Below are 25,317 nucleotides of genomic sequence, written 5' to 3'. Positions count from 1 at the left end.
CCTTCGCACGGTTATTTCCCTTTACTTTGTTTTACTGGTTTAATTTTAATTTGTTTGTCGTTTCTGTGTTTTTTCTCTCGTTGTTTTGACGAGTTACTTCCTCTCGTTTACTTGGCGAGTTCTTTTTTCATAAAGCGTGAAACGATATAACTGGTCATGACGTATGTGAATCTCATCCTGGGTGACAAACATGACCACGAAAAAAAGACTCCTCTGAACTATGATATGCAGTTCAGCCCGATGGAGATATTGTCAATGGATAGAAGAATGGAAATAGATACTCATGTGGTGTGCAAGACTATTCCACCACTATCTGTCTTGGGTACGTTTGACCAAATCATTAAAGAAGGTTTAAGTTCCTCCAAAGAATCCAGTTCAAATTTGTGAAACAGTCTGCGAATCAAGTTTTTTTTAGCATTGCTACGGAAGTTGTTTCTATGTCTGACTGTAAGGAATGTTTAACCATTCCATCGATCTTTATTGTAAACGTTTCAGCCTATGATTAATGAATTAGCTTCTTTATTTTAAAAAAAAAATGATATTTTCATAATTATGACCACTTTTACTATGCAAACTTGAATACTAAAATCTGCAATTTGTAGACTTTTCTAGTTTTGCACATTTAGTATTAACATTTTGCACATTGAGTATTAACATATTGCACATTTAGTATTAAAGGATTGCACTTACAAAAATAAGAGAGTACATTGCACTTAGGCTTCGATTTTAGAGTTTATGACTAATATTTTGATTTTATTTGGTTTAATGATTTACTTTTTACTACTCACGGTCTAACATTTACGGTTTGGATTTAAAATTTAACTTTTACATTGATTTTATAAAATTTACCAGGTTTGCATATTTAGTTGTTGAAGATTGCATATTTAAGGAGTTAATACCCAATATAGTTCTCGACTATAGTGGTTTTACTCAATTTAGACCTAAATGACATTTTGTGCTCAATTTAGTCATCGACTTTGATGATTTTACACAATTTAGTCATTTGTTAAAAATTCTGTTACTTGACTGTTAGAAATAGGTTCCTAATGGTAATTTCTCATTCTTCATCCCATTTTGGATGATTCTTTCTTCTTCCCTTTATTAAGATCTTCACAGAAACGCAAATCTTCGTACACAAATCAACTTCAACCCTAAATGAATAAATACGGAGTAAATAAATATTTGTCTAACATTCCTTCCCTAAGCCCTTCCTTAATAAGGAGAAGAAGGAATCATCCCAAATGGGATAAGGATGATACATTACCATTAGGACCATATTTCTAACAGTCAACTAACAGAATTTTTAACAAAATGACTAAATTGTGTAAAATCATCAAAGTCGAGGACTAAATTGAGTGCAAAAAGTCATTTAGGACTAAATGGAGTAAAACCACTATAGTCGATGACTATATTGGATATTAACTCCATATTTAAGTATTCAAGTTTGCATATTAAAGTTGATGATAATAACGTTTTGTAAGTGCTTAGAGTTATGGAAGAACTTGATTTCTGGTTCATTATTGAACAAGCTTGACTTCCAAATCGTTTTTGAGTCAGGAAATTAGAGAGTTTTCTCTAAAAGTGGAATGACAAACTAGGTCATGTTAATTTTAATTAAGTATGTAGATTAATTAACTTGGTCCATGCTTCTGCATTCCAAACCAACATTAAGCACAAATGTGAAATCTATGTTGAGGCAAAACTAATAAGAATTTCTTTTAAAATGATTGAAAAGAAAATGAAACTACTTGAACTAATTCATAGTGATGTATGTGATTTTGAATTAGTAAAAACGTGGTGGTAATAAATATTTTATTACATATATCCATGACAACCCACAATATTGATATGTGTATTAGGACTATTAGGACTCTATTATCCATATTAGATTAAGACTATATTATTCGTGTTATACTAGGATTCTATCTAGCATCTCTATATATTCGCTCACTGTACTCTCAGACATTATTATTGAATACAACACAATTATATTCTCATCTGGTATCAGTTAGCCAGAGTTTTCTTTTCCAACATCCATGTTCCTCACTTCGTAGCAGTAGCCGATGGCATCAAACCAAGATACATCGTATCAGAAGCGGTCCGGTCAACGACGTGACGTTGATGATCCGTGTCAAATTTGTAACGGTTTCGGCCACACGGGAGCCAATTGTGTTTGGCGTTATGATGATCCGTGTCAAATTTGTGACCGTTTTGGTCACACGGGAGCCAATTGTTTTTGGCGCTATGATGATCCGTGTCAAATTTATAACCGTTTTGGTCACACGGGAGCCAACTGTTTTCGGCGTTATTCAGGGGCTCCGGGTTTTCAGGCTAATGTGGCCGTCTTTGGTGATAATGGTGATTCCAACGGTCCTCATCAGTGGTTCCCTGACACTGGTGCTACAAATCATGCAATGCCTGATTCTTCTTTGATGACTTCTGCAACAAGTTATGATGGCCCGGAGACTCTGCGAGTCGGCAATGGTACAGGTTTGCCTATTGTTAATGTTGATTCTGCTTCGTTAGCCACTGATTCTATGTCTTTTAAGTTACATAATGTTTTGCATGTCCCTGGTCTCTCTTCTTCTCTATTATCTGTCCAGCGTTTCGCAAAGGACAATAATGTTTTCTTTGAGTTCCACCCTCTTTGTTTCTATGTGAAAGACATTTTAACCAAGAAGGTTCTTTTTAAGGGACATGCGTCTGGGGCTCTCTTCACATGGCCTGCGTCTTCTGCTTCCCCTGCTGCATTTGTTGCGGCACGGTCCTCTTACGTTTGGCACATGCGGTTGGGGCATCCTCATTCTCGAGTCCTACGTAAAATTTTAGCGTCTTCGTCTGTTGGTACATTTAATTCTAGTGATCTTCCCAATGTCTGTTCCTCTTGTCAATTAGGAAAATCTTCTCGTTTTCCTTTGTCTCGTGTCGAAACTACTAGTACGCATCCTTTGGAATTAATTTATTCAGATATTTGGGGCCCTGCGCCATTACTTTCTACGTCTGGCTTTAAATATTTTGTGTTGTTTGTGGATGATTACACTCGTTATATGTGGTATTATCCAATGCGTGCTAAATCTGATTTGTATGCTATATTTGATAAGTTTCGGTCACTAGTTGAACGTTCCTTTTCTCGCAAGATTATTTCTTTTCAATCTGATTTAGGGGGAGAATATAAAAAGCTTGGTTCCACTCTTGCGTCCTTAGGTATTTGTCACAGGCAATCATGTGCGTATACTCATGAACAAAATGGCAGGGTAGAACGTAAGCATAAGCATGTTGTTGAAACGGGGCTAGCATTAATGGCTCAATCCTCTGTTCCGTCTCGTTTTTGGGATTATGCTTTTGAAACTGCGGTTTATCTAATCAATAAAATGCCCACTCCTGTCTTATCTGATAAATCTCCTCATTATCTTTTGCATCGGTCTCCTCCATCTTATTCATATCTGCGTGTTTTTGGGTGTTTATGCTTTCCAAATCTGCGTCCCTATAATCGCAACAAACTACAGTTTCAGTCATCCCCTTGTGTCTTTCTAGGATATCCTCCATCTTTTCGTGGCTATCGTTGTTTAGACACTAACACTAACAAGGTTTTTATATGTCACCATATGCGATTCGATGAGGTTGTCTTTCCTTTTGTTGCTTCTGTGGATTCGCAGGTTCCAAAACCACGCCCGGAGCCGTGGGGTGTTGCACCAATTGTTTCTGGTGGTGATTCGACTATTGTCATGGCTCGTGACCCTCTTGCTGCGCCCATAGCCGCTTCTGACCACCACCGCCAGCAGCTTGCTACTGCCGAGCCCGTGACCGAGTCCGAGCGGACAGTCACGGACCAGCCGGCTCCTCGGCCAAGAGGCCGGCCTCGTGGTCGGTCTCATCACGCGCCCTCACCCGTTCGCTCTCATGGAATGAATACGAGAAGTTCGGGACCACATAATCATGTTGCTTTATCTGCTGCTGCTGTTACTCCTGAACCTACATGTTTTACTCAAGCGGTTAAATTTCATGAATGACGGGATGCAATGAATTTGGAATTTAATGCCTTGGTGCACAACAATACATGGAGGCTTGTTCCCTTTAAATCAGGTATGAATGTAGTTGGATGTAAGTTGAGCGTTACAAGGCTCGGTTAGTTGCCAAGGGATTCAATCAAATTGCCGGCGAGGATTTCTTTGAGACCTTTAGTCCCGTTGTTAAACCGACTATGGTACGTCTTCTTTTATCCTTAGCTATTTCTCGTGGATGGACTATTCGACAGTTGGACATACACAATGCTTTTCTAAATGGCAATCTCGCTGAGACGGTTTATATGCGCCAGCCCCCTGGTTATGAAGACAAAATGATGCCCGGGCACGTTTATCACCTTCAACGTTCTTTATATGGGCTTAAGCAAGCTCCCCGTGCTTGGTTCACTCGTTTGCATGATTTTCTGGTTTCTGCCGGTTTCTCACCTTCCAAGACGGATGTCTCTCTATTTATATATTCACATGGCAATACTCGTTTATATTTTCTGGTTTATGTGGATGATATTTTGGTTATGGGATCTGATCCGGCTCATGTGACTGCTCTTATTGACAAGTTGGCTCTTGAGTTTAAAGTTCGTGATATGGGTGTGCCCTCGTTCTTTCTGGGTATTGAGACCATTCCGTTGTCTGATGGCATGCTTCTGTCTCAACAACGGTACATGAAGGATATTCTAAAACGAGCAGGTATGGTTGATTGCAAGCCCGTGGCTACTTCGGTTTCAACCACGAAGGCCGAGACTGATGCCGTGGTACGTACCATACGCTGATCCCACTCAGTATCGCAGCTTTGCAGATGCTCTGCAATATCTTACGGTAACTCGGTCTGATCTTTCATATGCAGTCAATCGTTTGTGTCAACACATGCACTCTCCCTCTATTGCAGATTGGGCGGCTCTCAAGAGGGTGTTACGGTATGTAAATGGGACACTACATCTTGGTCTTAAGATTACGTATTCTCCTTCTCTAGATATTCATGCATATTCTGATTCGGATTGGGCTGGCAATCCGGCCTGATGATCGCAAATCTAATAGTGGTTTTGCTGTATTTTTGGGGACCAATCTTGTCTCATGGGTTTGTTGAAAACAACGTACTGTGGCTCGTTCATCAACTGAGGCTGAATACAAAGGACTGACTGATGTCTCTGCAGAGGTTACTTGGCTCGTCTCTGTGATGAAGGAAATCGGGTTTGCGCCACCTTCTGTGCCCAAACTCTGGTGTGACAATCTGGGAGCTACTTATCTGTGTGCTAATCCGGTGTTTCATGCTCGCACCAAGCACATTGAGATCGACTACCACTTTGTTCGTGATAAAGTCGCGAAGAAGGAATTACAAGTCAATTTTATTTCTACCAAAGATTAGATTGCGGATATTTTTACTAAGTCTCTTTCGTCTGTATGTTTTAATTTACTCCGTTGCAAGCTCAATGTTTTGGCTCACCAACCTTAGCTTGTACTTGAGGGGGAGTATTAGGACTATTAGGACTCTATTATCCATATTAGATTAGGACTATATTATTCGTGTTAGACTAGGATTCTATCTACCATCTCTATATATTCGTTCCATGTACTCTCAGACATTATTATTGAATACAACACAATTATATTCTCATCATGTGTATTTGTTTAAGAGTAAAGACGGAACCGTGCTACTTGGTAAAAGTTGTGTTTCTAGGAAGCATGCAACATGTGTTTTGCGAAACTCGTGCTGCTTGGGTGGTTTACGAAACTCTTGATACTAGGGGAAGCAGCACAGATTTTACAAAACTTGTGGTATTTGTAGCAATACATGTTTGCGAACCCTCTATTAAGTGAAGCAGTACAAGTTTGGTGAAACTCGTCCTGTTGTAACACTCTTACTGTTCTCAACCTCGTGTTGTATCTGCTTTACTACTCTTAATGAGTAGAAATTGTTGAGTTAATCTTGATCAACCCTGGAATCAATTATGATTAATTCTAATAATATTTAATCTGTGAATTAACTTTGTAACCTTATATTAATTTGATTAGATTTGCCATTTTAGGAGTAATGAATTGAATTTTAAATTCAAATTTTAATGTCATTAGTGCTAAAGTGCTAAGTAATTACACTTCTCTTATAAATACCTTGTTTGGCCGTTTGGGGCAAAATTTTAATTAGATTTTTTGAAACACACCTCAAAATTCTGATTTTCCTCTCCATACGAAATCTCTCTACTTTTTCTCAAATAATATTCTACCAACATTTCATATCTAAATTACAAAGTGCTCCTTTGTTAAAGTTCACTGAAAATGATATATTTGAGTGCTCAAATATACTCAGTATCCATTATATCTTAGAAATTAAAATTGACACTTCAACACTCCTAGCACCTTCGAGAGGGAGTGAATCGGTTGTAAAGAAACATGTGAGTATCACATGTCTTGGATTGTCGTTGTATCGAACTGTGTTGTAATTGGGTTAGTTGTTATGACAACTTAGAAGAGCCAGTAGAGTCAATAGATAGGTTAAGTAGATTAATTCGGCTGATTGATGAACTGCCTCATGAGTCGCTAAGGATCTACATTTCAATGAGCGGTTATGGTCTCAATGTGTTGAAAGGAACAAACTAAATCACAACGCTGGATTTAATAAAGTCAAAGGAGAAATGAAGCGTCTGGATTCAATCTCAAGAAAGGAATCAAATTAGTTAGTCTCAAGAAAGGAATCAAATTAGTTAGATTTTTCTAACTGATTCAAAATTTTCTATATATTCTCTGTTCAAGAAGCTGAAGCGACAGATGCCAAGAGATTTAGAGAAATCAAATCAAAGAATGTGAAATAGAAATGTTTCAAGAGAGATGAACAACTGAGAGCAGTTCTTATTCCAATGGAGATTACGGAGGAACAGGCAAGACGATCGTGTGGAGAACGTTATTGTCAAAGATAAGTAGCTACGCTATACCACTCTCTTTGAACGAAGATTAATGTGTAATATATCGCAAGACAGTGACCTTGCTGAGCTTATAATAAGGAGCAAATTGATAATATAGGATGAAACACCGATGATGCACAAACACTGTTTTGAGGCTTTGGACAAAATCATGAGGGATCTATTGAGGTTCTCCATAGCGGGTAGTGCTGAAAAGACTTTTGGTGGAAAGACAGTAGTTTTGTGCGGCGATTTTAGACAGATCCTACTCGTTATTTCGAAAGCAATAAGACTAGTAGTTGTCAGAGCCACTATTAATTCTTCATGCCTGTGGACAAATTGCAAGGTATTAAGGGTCACCAAGAACTTGAGACTATGGAGCTTAGCTTCAAAGGAAGATAGACGGATGGTTGATTAGTTTTCAAAATGGATTGCAGACATCGGAGATGGGATTGCAGGCGTTGTAAACAGCGGTTCATTTGAGATCGATATTCCTGCACAGTTTTCGTTGAAGTGTGGACACGATCCCATAGCAACTATAGTGGAAAGCACCTTCCCAATCTCAAGATATGGCATGCTTGATCAGTTGCAACTGGAAGGCCAGGCGATCTTCTCACCGACTTTAGATGTCGTTGATCAAATTAATCAATACATGTGCGACATAAATACTACAGAAGAGCGAACATATTTAAGTTGTGACTCTTTGTGTAAGGCATAATCAGATGGTGAAAATCTATCAGAAGTACACACTCCTAAATTCTTAAATAGTTTGAGATTGTCTGGTCTTCCTAATCATTCAATGACAATAAAGGCCAGTGCAACTGTTATGTTATTGCGGAACATAGACCACGCTCTTGGTCTTTGTAACAGTACGCGGCTCATCATCACAAGATTGGCAGATCACATTGTCGAAGCAAGAATAGTTAATGGGACACATGAAGGAACCAAAGTTCTTATTCCCCGAATGTCTCTCAGATCACTCCTTTTGATACGAGATTGTCCTTCAAGTTCTAGCATAAACAATTTTCGTTGATGCTTGAATATGCCATGACTACCAACAAAATCCAGTGCCAAACACTAACTCATGTTGGGTTATTGCTAAAAAAACTGGTCTTTAATTACGGTCAATTGTACGTGACTTTCTCCCGAGTCAGCCATCCTGATGGCCTCAAGGTGTTAGCTCTAGACAGGGATGGACAAGATTGTGTTGCTACTACTCGTCTGTAAAGAATAAAGTTAAATGTAGGAGCTAAGATTTGGGCTAAGGTTTTGAGGAGCAAATGCTTGGGCAAAGGTTTGAGCATTGAACTAAGCTAAGGTTTAAATGCTTGGCAAAGGTTTGAGCATTGAGCTAAGGTTTAAATGCTTGGGCAAAGGTTTGAGTAAGCGAAATTGCTTGGGCAAAGGTTTGAGTAAGGAGAATTACTTGTAGGAGTAGATTTGCATTTATTTCTTGCATTAAATGCTTGCAAATTTCTAGGCACTTGGGTTGCTATATTCATTCGATCCATCCCATTAGCATAGCAAAAAATCCTTAGAGAAAAATATAGAGTTATATTTGTAATTCCTATTGTAATATTCTTTTGCCAATATAGGAATTTCTTCCAATTTCCTTATTGTGTGTATGATTTATTCTAAATCTTATACTAGAAATATTTTCAATATTTCCAGTCCAAGTTGCTATTGTAATTTGGTGTTGTAAACCCGTATCGATCCTAATATCGTCTACAAAGAGATATGCAATAATGTGTAAATACAACCGGTGATATTATGTGTTTTTTTTTTTTAAAGCTAAGATAGCAATTTTGCTATATATCTACACAAAAAAAATATATCTTCCATTCAAATGAATTAAGATATCAATTGATTACTATAACTTAGTTGCTAGAGAACGAGCACATTTGCCTAATTTATAAAAATCTTAAACAATGATATATAAAATCTCCAAAGTTTCAGTACCGCATGCGTACATCTACATATTTGCTATTAGTTCAGCAATTATTTGCTCGAATTCAAGCAAGGATAACTTTAGAAAACATAATTGATCCAAACCATATCTTCAATTGAACTATAAAATATTTGATGTTATAATTTATATATATAATTATATATCGATCCAAATATTTGTAATATATTGTAACAAATTCATTTTTTGCATCACACGGGTGAAAATACTAGTTTAGTAATAAAATTTATATATTTTAAAAGTAAATTGAAAATTGTAATAAATATAGAATGTTAAATTTAAAATTAGGAAGTACAATAAATAATAAGTACTGGCCTGGGTAAATAAATAAGTGCATGTCCAGGCCACCAACCTGGTTGGTTGGCAAGAATCTGTATTAAGATCATTCATTTCTAGTTAAGCGCCTACCCCTAATTTTAAAATCATTCTTTAGTTTCTTTATTTAAACTCTGTTCTGGCGTTGAGTCGTTGACAAACGAGTTGAATTAATATAATTCCTGTTTACATTGTAGTAGATGTATTCTGTCTATGGTTTGGTTAGTTGATTGGACAAGGTACATTTTCTTTGTTCGTAATATACATTATTTTTTCACATAATGTACATTATTTAAGTGCAGATATACAGTATTGTTGATCATGTATGCAATGTAAATTATTTATAGGCGATGTCACTTCTGGAGGTGCAGTTGATGAGAGTTCACCAATTGGAGTACAGTTCATGGCACTTCGATCTTCTAATGTTATGGAACAGAGTTCCTCTATTCCATTTTTTTTGGGATAAAGTACAAATAAGCCATTGAACTATTTGGGAAAAAGCAATTGCGCCATCAAACTCAAATAACCCCAAAATAAGCCATTGAACTTGAAAAAAAAGAGTAATTAACACTTTTAACAGGTTAACTCCAGATTATTGCTGACTGGATTGTAAAATGTTTATTTTATTTACATTTTTTTATTATTATAATCCACCTACATAGTAATATATTTTAAAGTAATTATAATCAAAGTAGTTTTGTCTTGTCTAGATTTTATTTATTTATTTATTATTATATTTTAAACAAAAAATCCAGTGAAAAAATAATAATAAATAAATAAATCAAATCTCGACAAGATAAAATTATTTTGATTATAATTATTTTAAAATATAATACTATTCAAGTGGATAATATTAATAATAATAATAATAATAATAATAATAATAATAATAATAATAATAATAATAATAATAATAATAAAATAAACATTTGGCAATCAAATCAACAAAAACTAAGAGTTAACCTGTAAAAGATGTTAATTGCTCTTTTTTTTTTCAGGGTTCAATGGCTTATTCGTTCTTTTTTTCCGGGTTCAATGGCTTATTTGAGGGTTATTTGAGTTCGATGGCTTAATTGCTGTTTCCCAAATAGTTCAGTGGCTTATTTGTACTTTATCCCTTTTTTTTTGGTAATAATTACAGAGTACTAATATGATGATTATTATTTAATTATTGTCAGTTATGTTCTTAATGATATCGATGGAATGATTCTTATTTTATTATTGTTTTTAGTGTTTATGTTATGTTACAATTAAGTATTTGTATGTTCTGCTGTGAATATTGTGTTTCTGATTGTTGTACATTATTTATGTGCATTAGGTACATTATTTTAATGTATATGGTACATTATTTTACTGCATCATTTATGTGTACTTTCCGTTGTGCATTCAGTTTATTATTTTTGTGAATATTTTATTTTTTTGTAGAGCATGACTGGAATTATTCAGCACACCCCACCTCCCCTGTACTTAAAAATCTAGTATTCACTAAAAATGATCTAAATATGTTATGCTACTAACTTGTTAGTTGTAGAAGAAATATTGTATATGCATTTTATTATAGTTTTATGCTCTTTTATTTATTTTTTTTTTTTGTTTTGATTTTTTAGATGAGCCTGTCAGTTTTGTTTTTATTTCGTTTTTTTTTTCTCTCCTTTTTTCTTGCCCTCTTTCTCTTTTCTAATAATGCAACACTATTATTTTGTAATAATGCATTAATCTTTTAGTCTTATTTTTCGTATTTGTATTAGTTAGTTAACTCAAATTATTTATAATTTAAAAATTTAGTAAATAAAATTGATATATTTTAAAAGTAAATTGAAAGTTGTAGTAAATATAGAATGTTAAATTTAAAATTAAGAAGTACAATATATAATAACAGGCCGGGCGTTTGGTCGGATGTAATTTAGTTGTAATTGAATTGTAATTCAGTGAAGGCTACAATTACATTGTTTGATTGGCGGGAATTGTAATTCCACGAAATTGTAATTCTCCCTTTTTGTCGAATTGCAATTCATGGAGTACCTCAGTACCCCATGGATTGTAATTCAATGCTTGTGGAGAAGGAAAAAAATAGAAGAAATGACAAATTATCCTTGGTGGACCTTATTATTATTATTACACAATGACATTTTAATCTTTATATTACTTTTTCCTTTCTATTCCTAATAATTTTATTACTCCTACCAAATAATGTAATTTGAATTCCTACCTTATTTTTCTTTCCACCGAATTACAATTCTTTTCCTTCCTAATTCATTGCTCCCAACCAAACACCCCATAAGTACTGGACTGGGTAAATAAATTTCAGTGTATAGTGCTCCATCCTGTCCAGGCCACCAACCTGGTTTGGTTGGCAAGAATCTCTGATCTATTAAGATCATTCATTTCTTGTTAAGAGCCTACCGCTAATTTTAAAATCATTCTTTAGTTTCTTTATTTAAACTCTGATCTGGCGTTGACAAACGAATTGAATTAATATAATTCCTATTTACATTGCAGTAGATGTATTCTGTTTAGGGTTTGGTTAGTTGATTGGACAAGGTACATTATCTTTGTTTGTAATATACATTACTTTTTCACAAATGTACATTATTTAAATGCATAATATACAGTATTGTTGATCATGTATGCAATGTAAATTATTTATAGGGGATGTCACTTCTGGGAGTGCAGTTGATGAGAGTTCACCAATTGGAGTACAGTTCATGCCAGTTCTTCTAATGTTATGGATGAGAGTTCTTCTATTCCATGTTTTTTTTTTTTTTGGTAATAATTACAGAGTATTAATATGTTGTTGATTATTTAATTATCGTCAGTTGTGTTCTTAATGATATTGATGGACTGATTCTTATTTTATTATTGTTTTTAGTGTTTATGTTATGTTACAATAAAGTATTTGTATGTTCTGCTGTGAATATTGTGTTTCTGATTATTGTACATTATTTATGTGCATTAGATATATTATTTTAATGCATATGGCATATTATTTTACTGCATCATTTATGTGTATTTACTGTTGTGCATTCAGTTCATTGTTTTAGTGAATATTTTATTTCTTTGTAGAACATGACTGAAATTATTCAGCACACCCCACCTCTCCCGTACTTAAAAATCTAGTATTCACTAAAAATGATCTAAATGTGTTATGGTACTAACTTGTTAGTTGTAGAATAAATATTGGATATGCATTTTATTATAGTTTTATGCTGCTTCCTTTTTTGACTTTCTAGATGAGCCTGTTAATTTTGTTTTTTTATTTCGTTTTTTTTTTTTTTTTTTTTTTAAATTTCTCCTTTTTTTTTTTTGCCCTCTTTCTCTTTTCTAAATGAGGCTTTAAAATTTGTGAAAAGATTTGATCTGATGTGATTGCTCTTAAGTAACTATTTACCCGAGTTTGGAGGTCTACCGTCTACAGTACAATGTACAATCTACTACTTAACCAATCAGAAACTCCATTATATTCCAACACTATTATTTTGTAATAATGCATTAATCTTTTAGTCTTATTTTTCGTATTTATATTAGTTAGTTAACTCAAATTATTTATAATTTAAAAATTTAGTAAATAAAATTTATATATTTTAAAAGTAAATTGAAATTGAAAGTTGTAGTAAATATAGAATGTTAAATTTAAAATTAGGAAGTACAAAGAATAATAAGTATTAGGAGTATATTATTCATATTAGGCTAGGAATATATTATTCGTGTTAGACTAGAATTCTATCTAGTATCTATATATTCGCTCTCTATACTCTCAGACATTATTATTGAATACAACACAATTATATTCTCATCTCGTATCAGTTAGCTAGAGTTTTTTCTCCAATGAAGAACACCCATCTCTCATAAAGCTCCGCGTCAAGGATTCTGAAAATACTGTCATGCTTTTTCATGGAGTAGAAGGGATTACGGTTTTGGCATCACTTCAGAATTATTGCAGTGTTTAATTATGGCGCACCCTTTTTGCTTCAAAAGTGAAGAAAGTTTAATTTGAGAATGATAAGTAGCAGCTACATGTCGACACAACATCAACATGCATAGAATGGGTAGTAGCAGACGTGACTATGATGATTAGTGTCAAATTTGTAAAGGTTTCGGCCACATGGGAGCCAATTGTTTTTGGCGTTATGATGATCTGTGTCAAACTTGTAAACGTTTTGGTCACACGGGAGCCAATTGCTTTTGACGCTATGATGATCCTTGTCAAATTTGTAAATGGTTTGGTCACACGGGAGCCAACTGCTTCGGCGTTATTCAGGGGCTCCGGGTTTTCAGGCTAATGTGACCGTCTCTGATGATAATGGTGATTCCAACGGTCCTCATCAGTGGTTCCCTGACACTGGTGCTACAAATCATGCTACGCCTGATTCTTCTTTGATGCCTTCTGCGACAAGTTATGATGGCCCGGAGACTCTGCGAGTCGGCAGTGGTACAGGTTTGCCTATTGTTAATGTTGGTTCCGCTTCGTTAGCTACTGATTCTAGGTCTTTTAAATTACATGATATTTTACATGTCCCTGGTCTCTCTTCTTCTCTATTATCTGTCCAGCGTTTTGCAAAGGACAATAATGTTTTCTTTGAGTTTCACCCCATTTGTTTCTATGTGAAAGACATTTTGACCAGGAAAGTTCTTTTTAAGGGACATGCGTCTGGGGGTTTCAACACATGGCATGCGTCCTCCTCAGCTCCTGCTGCGTTTGTTGCTACGCGATCCTCTTACGTTTGGCACATGTGGTTGGGGCATCATCATTCTCAAGTCTTACGTAAAATTTTAGCGTCTTCGTCTATTGGTACATTTAGTTCTAGTGATCTTCCCAATGTCTGTTCCTCTTGTCAATTAGGAAAATCCTCTCGTTTTCCTTTGACTCGTGTCGAAACTACTAGTACGCATCCTTTCGAATTAATTTATTCAGATCCTTGGGGTCCGGCGCCATTACTTTCTGCGTCTGGCTATAAATATTTTGTGTTGCTTGTGGATGATTATACTCGTTATATATGGTATTATCCCATGCGTGCTAAATCTGATTTGTATGCTATATTTGATAAGTTTCGGTCACTCGTTGAACGTTCTTTTTTCCCGCAAGATTATTTCCTTTCAATCTGATTTAAGGGGAGAATATAAAAAGTTTGGTTTCACTCTTGCTTCACTGGGTATTCGCCACAGGCAATCCTGTGCGTATACTCACGAGCAAAATGGTCGAGTGGAACGCAGACATCGTCATGTTGTTGAGACAGAGCTGTCTTTAATGGCTCAAGCATCTGTCCCGTCTCGTTTTTGAAACTATGCTTTTGAAACTGCTGTGTATCTAATTAATAAAATGCCTACTCGTGTTCTATCTGATGTGTCCCATCACTTCCGTTTACATCGATCTCCCCCGTCCTACTCTTACTCGCAAGTGTTTGGCTGTTTGTGCTTTCCTGTCCTACGTCCTTATAATCGCAATAAACTCCAGTTTCGTTCATCTCCTTGTGTCTTTCTAGGATATCCTCCGCCTTATCGTGGCTATCGTTGTTTAGACACTAACACTAACAAGGTTTTTATCTGTCGCCACGTGCGATTCGATGAGACTGTGTTTCCCTTTGTTTCTCCTATTGCCTCGCAGGTTGCTACACCGCGTTCCGAACCGTGGGCTACTGCACTAATTGTGACAGGCCAAGGAAGTGATGTCTCGGCCACGGTTACTAATGGTGCTTGGCATATTCACGAGCCCGTGGCGGCTTCTGGCGGTGATGCCGATCACGGTCACGAGCAGTCCGCATCGAGTGAGCAGACTGTCTCGGACCAGCAGGTTGAGCAGCGCGGCAGGCCGCGCGGACGTCCTCGACGTGCTACTTCGCCTCCTCGGTCGCATAACATGAACACTCGCAGCTCCAGCCCGCATCAACATGTTGCCTTAACCACTATTTCCACTATATTGCCTGAGCATACCTGTTACTCTCAGGCGATCAAGTTTCCTGAGTGGCGTGATGCAATGGACGCGGAGTTCAATGCTTGGTCCATAGTCATGCATGGCGTCTCATTCCATCTCAATCAGGTATGAATGTTGTTGGTTGCAAGTGGGTTTTCAGAACCAAACGGAAGGCCGATGGTTCAATAGAACGTTAATAAGCTTGGTTGGTGGCCAAGGGTTTTAATCAGGTTGCTTGAGAGGACTTTTTTGAGACATTTAGTCCTGTGGTTAAGCCTACTACGGTACGTCTTCTCTTATCTTTAGCGGTATCGCGTGGGTGGTCTATTCGCCAGTTGGATATTCACAACGCCTTTTTAAATGGTGAGCTAGCTGAGACTGTTTACATGCGCCAGCCACTTGGTTATGAGGATCGGTCATTACCTGATCATGTGTGTTTGCTTAAGAAATCTCTCTACGGTCTCAAACAGGCTCCGCGTGCATGGTTCACAAGGTTATATGATTTTCTAGTCTCTGTGGGCTTTGCGCCTTCAAAGACGGATGTGTCTCTTTTTATCTATTCCCGTGACAATGTTCGTCTTTATTTCTTGGTGTATGTTGATGACATTTTGATTATGGGGTCTGACTCAGACCGTGTTACTGCTCTTATTGATAAATTGTCACTTGAGAGTTTAAGGTTCGTGATATGGGTGTGTCTTCTTTCTTTTTGGAAATTGAAATTGTCCCGTTATCTGGCGGTATGCTTTTATCTCAACAACGGTACATGAAAGATATTCTCAAACGTGCTGGCATGGTGGACTGTAAGCCAGTGGTCACGCCTGTCTCTACCGCGAAGCCCACCGACGACGTTGTCATTCCCTATGCCGATCCAACACAATATAGAAGTCTTGCTGGTGCTCTCCAATATCTTATGGTAACTCGTCCTGATCTGTCTTATGCTGTTAATCTTTTGTGTCAACATATGCATGCTCCCACTACTACGGACTGGGCCTCTCTAAAAAGAGTCCTACGATATGTCAAAGGCACCCTGCATCTTGGTCTGCGTATCTCTCGGTCTACATCGATGGATATTCACGCCTATTCTGACTCAGATTGGGCTGGCGACCCGAATGATCGCAAGTCTACTAGTGGTTTTGCTGTGTTCTTGGGCAGTAATCTTATATCTTGGGTTTGTCGGAAGCAACGGATAGTAGCACGTTCTTCAACTGAAGCAGAATACAAGGGCCTGGCTGATGTATCTGCTGAGGTTACATGGCTTGCTTCTCTGTTACACGAGATCGGCATCCCACCTGCGTCTCCTCCTCGACTATGGTGTGATAATTTAGGAGCTACTTATTTATGTGTCAATCCAGTATTTCATGCCCACACGAAGCACATTGAGATCGACTATCATTTTGTTCGCGATAAAGTAGCCAAAAAGGAGTTAGAGGTGCACTTTATTTCAACCAAGGATCAACTAGCGGATATCTTCACAAAGTCTGTTTCGTCTATTCGTTTTAATTCTCTCCGTGACAAGCTCAATGTTTTAGCTAGCCAACCTTGTGCTTGAGGGGGAGTATTAGGACTATATTATTCATACTAGACTAGGACTATATTATTCGTGTTAAACTAGGATTCTATCTAGTATCTATATATTCGCTCTCTGTATTCTCAGATATTATTATTGAATACAACACAATTATATTCTCATCATAAGTACTGGACTGGGTAAATAAATTTCAGTGTATAGTGCTCCATCTTGTCCAGGCCACCAACCTAGTTTGGTTAATTGGCAAGAATCTCTGATCTATTAAGGTCATTCATTTATTGTTAAGCGCCTACCGCTAATTTTAAAATCACTTTAGTTTCTTTATTTAAACTCTGATCTGGCGTTGACTAACGAATTGGATTAATATAATTCCTGTTTACATTGCATTATATATTGCATGCATCTATCAGATCGATCTTTCTTTTCTTTGTAATTCTTCTTAATTAGTTCTGCTCGATCCGATCGTTCATGCTAAGCTACATGAATTTTTCATGCATGGCTGATAGGATGGTTGCAATAATATTGGATAATCATCTCATCTCATCTGTAATGTTTTCTCACACTTTTATCTTTCTCATATTCCCTTACCTATCTGTACTGTGTTCACCTTTTCTTTTTACTGAATTTATTGGTCCCAGACTTAAAAATTGCAGTAAGAGGTTTAATTTGAGGAGGAAGAGATCAGATCAGTGATGAATGTAGGTATATATGTTAGTTGTATGCGCACATATATCTGTTTATATATTTTGGTGTTTTGTCTCAAAGGAAAAATCAATTAAGCTTATTGCTTTCATTTGTTGAATTGGACATATTTTGCAGTTTGCAGTTTGAGGAAAATCTTTAGTCATTACCCCACACGGGATAAACACTGCCTCTGTGTGCCCCTAACCAACAAAGGACTAGCTACAAGAAGATAAACTAGGTAATCTTAACCTTACATTTCACTGTTCTTTCTCCTTAGCCGCCACAATTTACCCATTTTACCCCATCATCTAATTCTTAAACACAGACGAGTTTTGGAGTCTACAAAGCCTTGGTTTTATTGATGGAGTTGTCTTTCTATACCTCTCGTCTCAACTGTCATTTATTTTTGTAGTAAGTCAATCATTATTGTATGGATCATGGTCCACACAAGTTGTGTGGACCATATTTTGCCTACTGTAAAATAATGTACGTTCAATACAAAAATAATGTACATTCAATATAAAAATAATGTACATTGTATTCAGAGGATGTATATTATTTTTGTTCTGAGTGTATATTATATTGTATAATGTACATTCAGTACAAAAAATAATGTACATTTAGTATATTAAAAATGTACTTTTTGTTATGGTCTACATAACATTGTGTGGACCATGGTCCACACAATAATTTGCCTTACTCTTGCCTCATAAATGATAGTTAAATGTATTAAATACCAAAACTGCCCTTATGTGTCTGTTTATTTTATATTAAATTAATTTTTTTATATACAATAAATAAATATTTTTTTTATTTTGAGTAAGGGTATTTCTGTCATTTGATATTATATAGAGGCTTTGGATCCCATGAGAACACAACCCAGAGAAAACTAAGAACAAATCTCAACCTTACACTTGTAAAAATTTAATGGTTCTAATAAGATTTTTAAAAAATGCGGTGGCATTTTCATAATTATCATCTATTTCCAGCCTAGCGCTGGAGAATGCAGCAACAAAAGCTGGAAAGCTGCTTTCCTTCTCAAGCCGCAAGGCTAGAGAAGAGAATTGGCTACTGACAGCGATCAACCCGACCGTCTAGCCTACGACGGGAAATTCAAACTCTGATAATTAAACCTTAATACGTCAAAATTATTCTTAATCCTTCTAAACTTTAGTATATGTATACAACAATAATATGCATATATATATATATATATATATATATATATATATATATATATATAATTTCAATACAAGATTAACGCTTATATATACATATACACAAATACACAAATTGAAATTAACGCATATATATATACACACAAATTTCAAAACAAAATTGGTAAATCATTATACCTAACCTTGCTCTTGATACCACATGTAAAACTATAACAATAGACATTGAATGATTCAACCAATACTTTAATCGGAAGCGTTAAAGTACCAACCTGATTCCATGAGAGATTGATGAAGCTTTTAGCCCTTTCTTCTTCACAACTTCTTTCTTCAGGTTTGCAGAGTGTTTTTCCCTCTGGTCTTTCACGTTTAGCTTTCACAGTGATAGGATAGGAAAATGCTTATGCCTTTTTATATTGCCTTCTTTACATAACTTACGTTCCAATATTGATTATTGGAATTATGGCAATAATGACCATAAACCAAATAAATTAAGTAGGCTTAAATAGCCCTATTGAAAGCCAGCGAGAGGGGAATAATAACCCCTTGATCTGTTACATATTTTATACCCATTACCTATCACAATGAGATTCTAATTGTCCAGACCACTTAATACATGGGCCACAATAACATTAAAATAAAATATTCTGACATTTTCCCACTTGGTCCATTTGTATCATTGATGGACTAGGATAACTTTAATTTGCGAAATGTCCCAAAACATCAATGAACTTTTACTTAAATTAAAGTTAGCTTGATCATGGCGGTCGCATGTTTTTTGAACAACATGTTCCCTTCTATGCATCATAGTCAACTTTAATTTCGATACTGACAACCATAGGTGCAAACAGAGATATATCACTAATTGAATTCAAACAAGTCAATATTTATAGCATAAAACTGAAAACAAAATTACAATGATAACAAGGCTCTATTCAAAATTCCCATACTCTCCACATGACAGGAGAAGACCTTCGATGCTAAACCTTTGGTCAAAGGATCAACAACCACAAGTTCAGTTTTGATATGCCAAATTGACACTCTCTGTTTCTGTACTTCTTCTTTAACTGACAAGTATTTTAATTCCACATGTTTAGCACCTTTAGAGTATTTGTCATTCTTAGAGAAGAACACCGCTGAAGAATTGTCACAATAAATTCTCAAAGGCCTAGAAATACCGTCGACTACTCTAAGCCCCGAGATCAAATTCCGCAGCCACAGTCCATGATTTGTGGCTTCAAAGCATGCCACAAATTCTGCCTCCAAAGTGGAAGTAGCGATGATTGACTACTTCACAATTTTCCAGGAAACTGCTCCTCCAGCTAATAGGAACAAATAACCTGTAACACCCCCGATTTTCAACAACTTTTAAAACCAATTAAAGCTTAGAAAAGAGATAAAGTCTACTCATTAAGATTAAACAAGGCGGAAGCTAACTAAACAAAACCGGGAGATGCTATGCCACACCTATATCATACACAGGTGCACAGGCAGATATTACAACTACAGCAGTCTAACAATTCAACTACTTAGGCACACAGGCCTCAACCACTAATAAAGGAAGATATCTAATCTATCTACAGGCCACTAGCGCGCTCTCCGAAGCTACCCAACCTGTAAAGCAACAATAAGAAAAGGGACGACGCCCGGTCAGCGAATGATGCTGGTAACCCACCAATACATGTGAAATATCATATGTAGATAGTTTATATGTATACAAAATCATTTGCGAAAGGGGATATAGTATATATCAATTTCAAAGCCAAGATAGAAGTCAAACACAAGACTCTTGCACTCACAATAAAGATAAGAGAACACATCCCAATACAACAAGGAGCAATCACGACTCACAAGAACGGCTCAAGGCATAATCTACCATCACACAGTAGATTAACACCCGACATGCATCACACAAGAGAATAAAGACACAACCATTGGCAACACATGCCTTTGTGACAACACACGTCACAAATAGAGAAATACACAACAACGGCTACACAAGCCTTCGTGACATCACCCATCACGAATTGAGATGCCTTCATTATCCCCGGTTCCAACCTTATGGCTACCCCCAACCTTATGTCTAGTTCCAACCATTACCTCCAGGACCCCTGTACAACCAAATCCAACCTTTTCCCTCCTGGGACCGTCGTCCCCCACCAACGACCACCAACAAGACCACCGATTCATAGTACACGAGGATACCGATCACACACACGGCAACACATGCCAACCAAGAAATACGTGAACCCATCACTCAGGTCACAAACTCCATAATCGCGTCATAGCCACCACGAGGACCACTGCCGTACCTTGGTGACTAATGTCCCATACCATTAATCGTGCAATCCAGGTACAGCCATACACCCACACGACAATAGGAATCAATCAACGGATCATAACGAAGATATGAAACCATACTCAATCAAGGAAAGGATCACAATTCGACTCCAACAATGATTGACACAAGTCATCATCCACAATAGGATAAGACAAATAACACACACGCTAGCATTTAAACACCGTACTAACATGCTTATCAAACGGGTAAACCAAACATAGTTCCGAAGAACACACAAGACTCATCACGGTTCAACGAATCACAATGTTGAACACTTAGCACGATTCAAGACACCAAAACCTACATGGAATCCTACCATATAGTTCTAGACATACAAAACATCAAGAAGACACTCAAATAGTTCCACAAAAGAACATCGGGAAATCAAAAGACCAAATACCGAGTCAAAAGAATCACGGGGAACAAATCCCCAACCATCATCAAAGTATGTACCCGTGAGAACACAACTCCCACACACCTATACCCCGCAGGTGGGGCGGCGGGTGGACGCCTACCCGCCGTTCCGCCCGCGGGTACCATGCCCTGTACAAAAACATCCCTTCGGGATTTTCAACACCAAGCTCAAATTCAAGTCCAAAACATGCCAAATCTCACCAAATACAACAAAATGACTTGAATCAAAGGAATAACCAAGCAATAGCGTATAAGAACCCTAATAACAAGCTCTAGATATGCATTTTTCATAAGACAATGCATCAACACTCACATTTCATAGTAAAATCACATGTAGAATCCAATAAATCATCATATAGGTAAGAAAAATAGATTTTGTAGAGCATGGGTTACCTCAATCGCTTATCCAACCAAAACCAACGCCAACATAGGCTAGGCTCAACATAAAAACCAAGCTACCGGGAACCTGTGAACCAAACCGATCCTTCAACTATTAACACAAGTACTAAACAAAACTAATTTATGCTCATAAGGGAAATTGAACCCTAGTTCCACTCTAAATTAACCACAAATCTAACCATCTAAGCTAAGTATTCATTTGTTAACTTAATCACACATTAAAGGACTAAATAAGCTAATAACCATGCTCCCTAATAAAACTATTAACTAAAAATAAGGTGGGATTTGAACCCTAGCTGTTGCCAACACCAAACACCCTTCTTACCATCACACTAAGTTAACCACTTGGTAATTAATTAACATAAAAACTAATTAAACACTAAGCCTAACAACAAAACAAGGAAGGAGCTCACCAACTGCCATCTTCTTCTTCGTTTCTTCATGACCGAACCCGCGGGTAGTACCACGGCAAGCCCTCCACCCGTCCATCCGCCCGCTGCCTCACTGCTACAGCCGGAGCTGGACTACACCGCCCAAGGTTGCCGGAGCTCCACTGCTCACCGGAGGTACCGCCGACGTCGAGAAGATAAAGGCAGACGCCGAGTAGCTCCGTCCGTTGTCGCCGTCGACACACTCCCGCACTGATCAGCTTCAAGGTTGTTGCCAAGGGGTTCCCGGAGACCATAGCTCACCCCACCGTCGCCGCCGAGCTTCGTTACCTCCCACTTCCTCCAGGAAGAGGACGCCACCACGAGCTCCTGCTCTGTTCTTGCGCTGCTGCCAAAGACGAGGTGAGAAAGGAGGCTGCTTGACGTTGGACCACCACCATCACGCTGTTGCTCCGATGGAGAGGGCGCTGCTAGCTCGCCATGGCCACCTTGGCTTCTTCCTGCCTTGCCATTCACTGATCCTACCGGAAGAAGAGGAAACTGCCGCTGATCTCCTATGGCTTGAGGAAGAGGCGTGGGATAAGCAAGTGGGTTTCTTGGCCTAGAAGAAGGAGGGTGATGGAGATGTGAGAGATGACCAAGCAAGACAAGGGGTTAGGGCAGTGATGTTCTGTGTTGCTATTGCCGAAATGAGGAGAAGGGAAAAAGGGAAGGCTTATCACAAACATTCATCCAAAAGATAGGGTTAAAATTACTAGGTTGGGCTTAGGTAATTGGGTTGGGTAAAACTTTTAGGTCAAGAACCATACACCTTATAAATTTAGGTATACAAAATAGTAACATATATATGCTCATGGGCTTAGCTATTTGGGTTCAAGACTCTTACAATTATATTTTTGGCTTAAGGCATTTGGGTATAAAAATACCGGTTCGCAATACTACATAGACCCAACATATTTAATAGCGGGACTATAATTAATTTTAGGAAAATACAGGGTGTCACATAACCAAATGTAGATTTTCTAGTATCTACACACCCAACATAGTCTGAATCAAAATAGCCAATCACTTCAAGTGGATCTGACTTCCTATATGTAAGCATGTAATCTTTTGTGCCTTGTAGATATCGTAAAACCTTCTTCGCAGCCTTCCAGTGTTCTATGCCGGGATTAATTTGATATCCCAACATACCAACAGCAAAGCTGATGTTTGGCCGAGTACAAGTCTGTAAATATCCCAAACATCCAACCACTGTTGCATAAGGTATACCTTCCATTTGCTTTTGCTCAAGTTCATTTCTGGGACATTGAGCTAAACTTAAGTTGTCTCCTTTCTGAATTGGAACCACTCCCGGAGATCATTTATCCATCTTAAATCTTTCCAAGATCTTGTTAATGTATCCTTTCTGAGACAATCCTAATAATCCTTGTGTTCTATCTCGGAATATTTCTATTCCAACCGCATATGATGCCTCACCCATATCCTTCATTTCAAAGGTCTTGGAAAGAAATACTTTAACATCACGCAACATAGACTTATCATTTGCAGTAAGTAAAATGTCATCAACATATAAGACCAAAATAGAAAACTTGCTCCCACTAACTTTCATGTAGATACATCGATCAACAGTATTTTTCACAAAACCATAAGATGTAATAATTCTGTCAAATTTAATATACCATTGTCGGGAAGCTTGCTTAAGTCCATATATTGACTTTTCTAATTTACACACCAAGTGTTCCTTTCCTGTGGTAAAAAACCCTTCTGGTTGGTCCATATATATTTCTTCCTCTAAATCACATAGAAAGGCAGTTTTAATATCCATTTGGTGAAGCTCTAAATTGTAATGAGTCACCAATGCCAAGATAATCCGTACCGAGTCCTTCTTAGAAACTGGGGAAAAGGTCTCGTTATAGTCGATACCACTTTTCTAAGTATAACCCTTGGCAACAAGTCTAGCTTTATACCTTTCGATATTACCATTAGAGTCGTGTTTGGTCTTAAAGACACATTTGCACCCGACTCTTCTTGAATTTTTTGATGTAATTTTACAAGGTTCCAAACTTTGTTAACCTTCCATGGATTTTAACTCATCTTTCATGGTATCTAACCATTTTTCAGAACAGTCACTTTCAATGGCTTGTTTGAAAGAAACTAGATCCTTATCAAAACTCAAATCATTTTCTTGTTCAGTAAAATATATCACGTAGTCATTAGAAATGGCAGGCCTCTTTTCCCTTGTAGAACGCCTTAATGTCATTTATTCTCGTGGTTCATTGATCTCTTACTGAATTGTGATTGATTCATTTTTATTGGTCACAATATCCTCAAGTGGGTTTAGGACATTCTCATGTTTTTCCGGTTCAATAGAGAATGGCAACATGATAACCGGAACTACACCTTGAAAAGAATTTTCATGTGAAGAGGTTTCAGCATGAATTTCTCAAATATCCACCATACGTGGTTCTGTGCTCCCACTATTTTGATCATTTTCAATGAATCGAGCATTCCTAGTCTCTACAATCCTCATACTATAGTTAAGACAATAAAACCTGTACCATTTAGACTTTTCTGGATAGCCAATGAAAAAACCACTGACTGTCCTTGGGTCAAGTTTATTCTCTCGAGGATTATACAACTTTACTTCCGCTTGGCAACCCCATACATGAAGATGCCTTAAACTCGGTTTCCTTCCCGTCCATAGTTCATAAGGTGTCTTATGGACCGCTTTACTTGGAACCCGATTTAATAAATATGCAGCAGTCCTTAATGCATACATCCACAATGAAGAAGGTAAGGTACAATTACATATCATACTCCTAACCATATCCATAAGGGTACGATTCCGCCTTTCAGCTACACCATTTTGCTGCGGTGTTCCGGGCATTGTATACTATGCACAAATACCCCTACTTTCGAGGAATTTAGAAAAAGGACCAGGACATTGTCCTTTTCATTAGACCTACCATAATACTCACCCCCTCGGTCTGACCTCACAATTTTGACTTTTCTATCTAATTGTCTTTCAACCTCATTAATGAACACCTCTAAAGTGTTCACAGACTGAGATTTATCATGCAGTAGATATATGTAGCCATATCGTGAGTAGTCATCTATAAAGGTGATGAAGTACATTTTGCTGCCCCAAGAAGGAACATCGAAAGGTCCACAAATGTCGGTGTGAATTATTTCAAGTAGCTCACTACTCCTTGTGGCAGGTTTCTTGGTTATGTGTTTGATTTGTTTTCCCTTAATACAATCCACACGCGTCTCAATCACTAAAATCCA

At 37.2% G+C, this 25,317-nt stretch overlaps 1 protein-coding gene and 1 long non-coding RNA gene across 2 annotated transcripts in view; one reads left to right on the top strand and one right to left on the bottom strand.

Moving 5' to 3' along the window:
- Positions 1-25,317, top strand: part of LOC109150859 (putative late blight resistance protein homolog R1B-16) — a 123,243-nt gene that overhangs the window by 69,639 nt on the left and 28,287 nt on the right. Inside the window, exon 3 of the mRNA XM_019298833.1 lies at positions 22,485-22,493. Within this exon, the coding sequence (XP_019154378.1) occupies positions 22,485-22,493 (9 nt within the window). The remainder of the gene's footprint in view (positions 1-22,484; positions 22,494-25,317) is intronic.
- LOC109150869 overlaps positions 63-25,317 on the bottom strand; it is a 28,728-nt gene continuing 3,473 nt past the window's right edge. Inside the window, exons 3-4 of the long non-coding RNA XR_002049238.1 lie at positions 3,719-3,729; positions 63-280 (exon numbers count right to left, since the gene is read on the bottom strand). This is a non-coding gene — a long non-coding RNA (uncharacterized LOC109150869). The remainder of the gene's footprint in view (positions 281-3,718; positions 3,730-25,317) is intronic.

Source organism: Ipomoea nil, unplaced genomic scaffold (assembly GCF_001879475.1).
Source record: "Ipomoea nil cultivar Tokyo-kokei standard unplaced genomic scaffold, Asagao_1.1 scaffold2280, whole genome shotgun sequence".
Classification (NCBI taxonomy): Eukaryota; Viridiplantae; Streptophyta; class Magnoliopsida; order Solanales; family Convolvulaceae; genus Ipomoea; species Ipomoea nil.
This window is presented reverse-complemented; position numbering and strand designations above follow the sequence as displayed.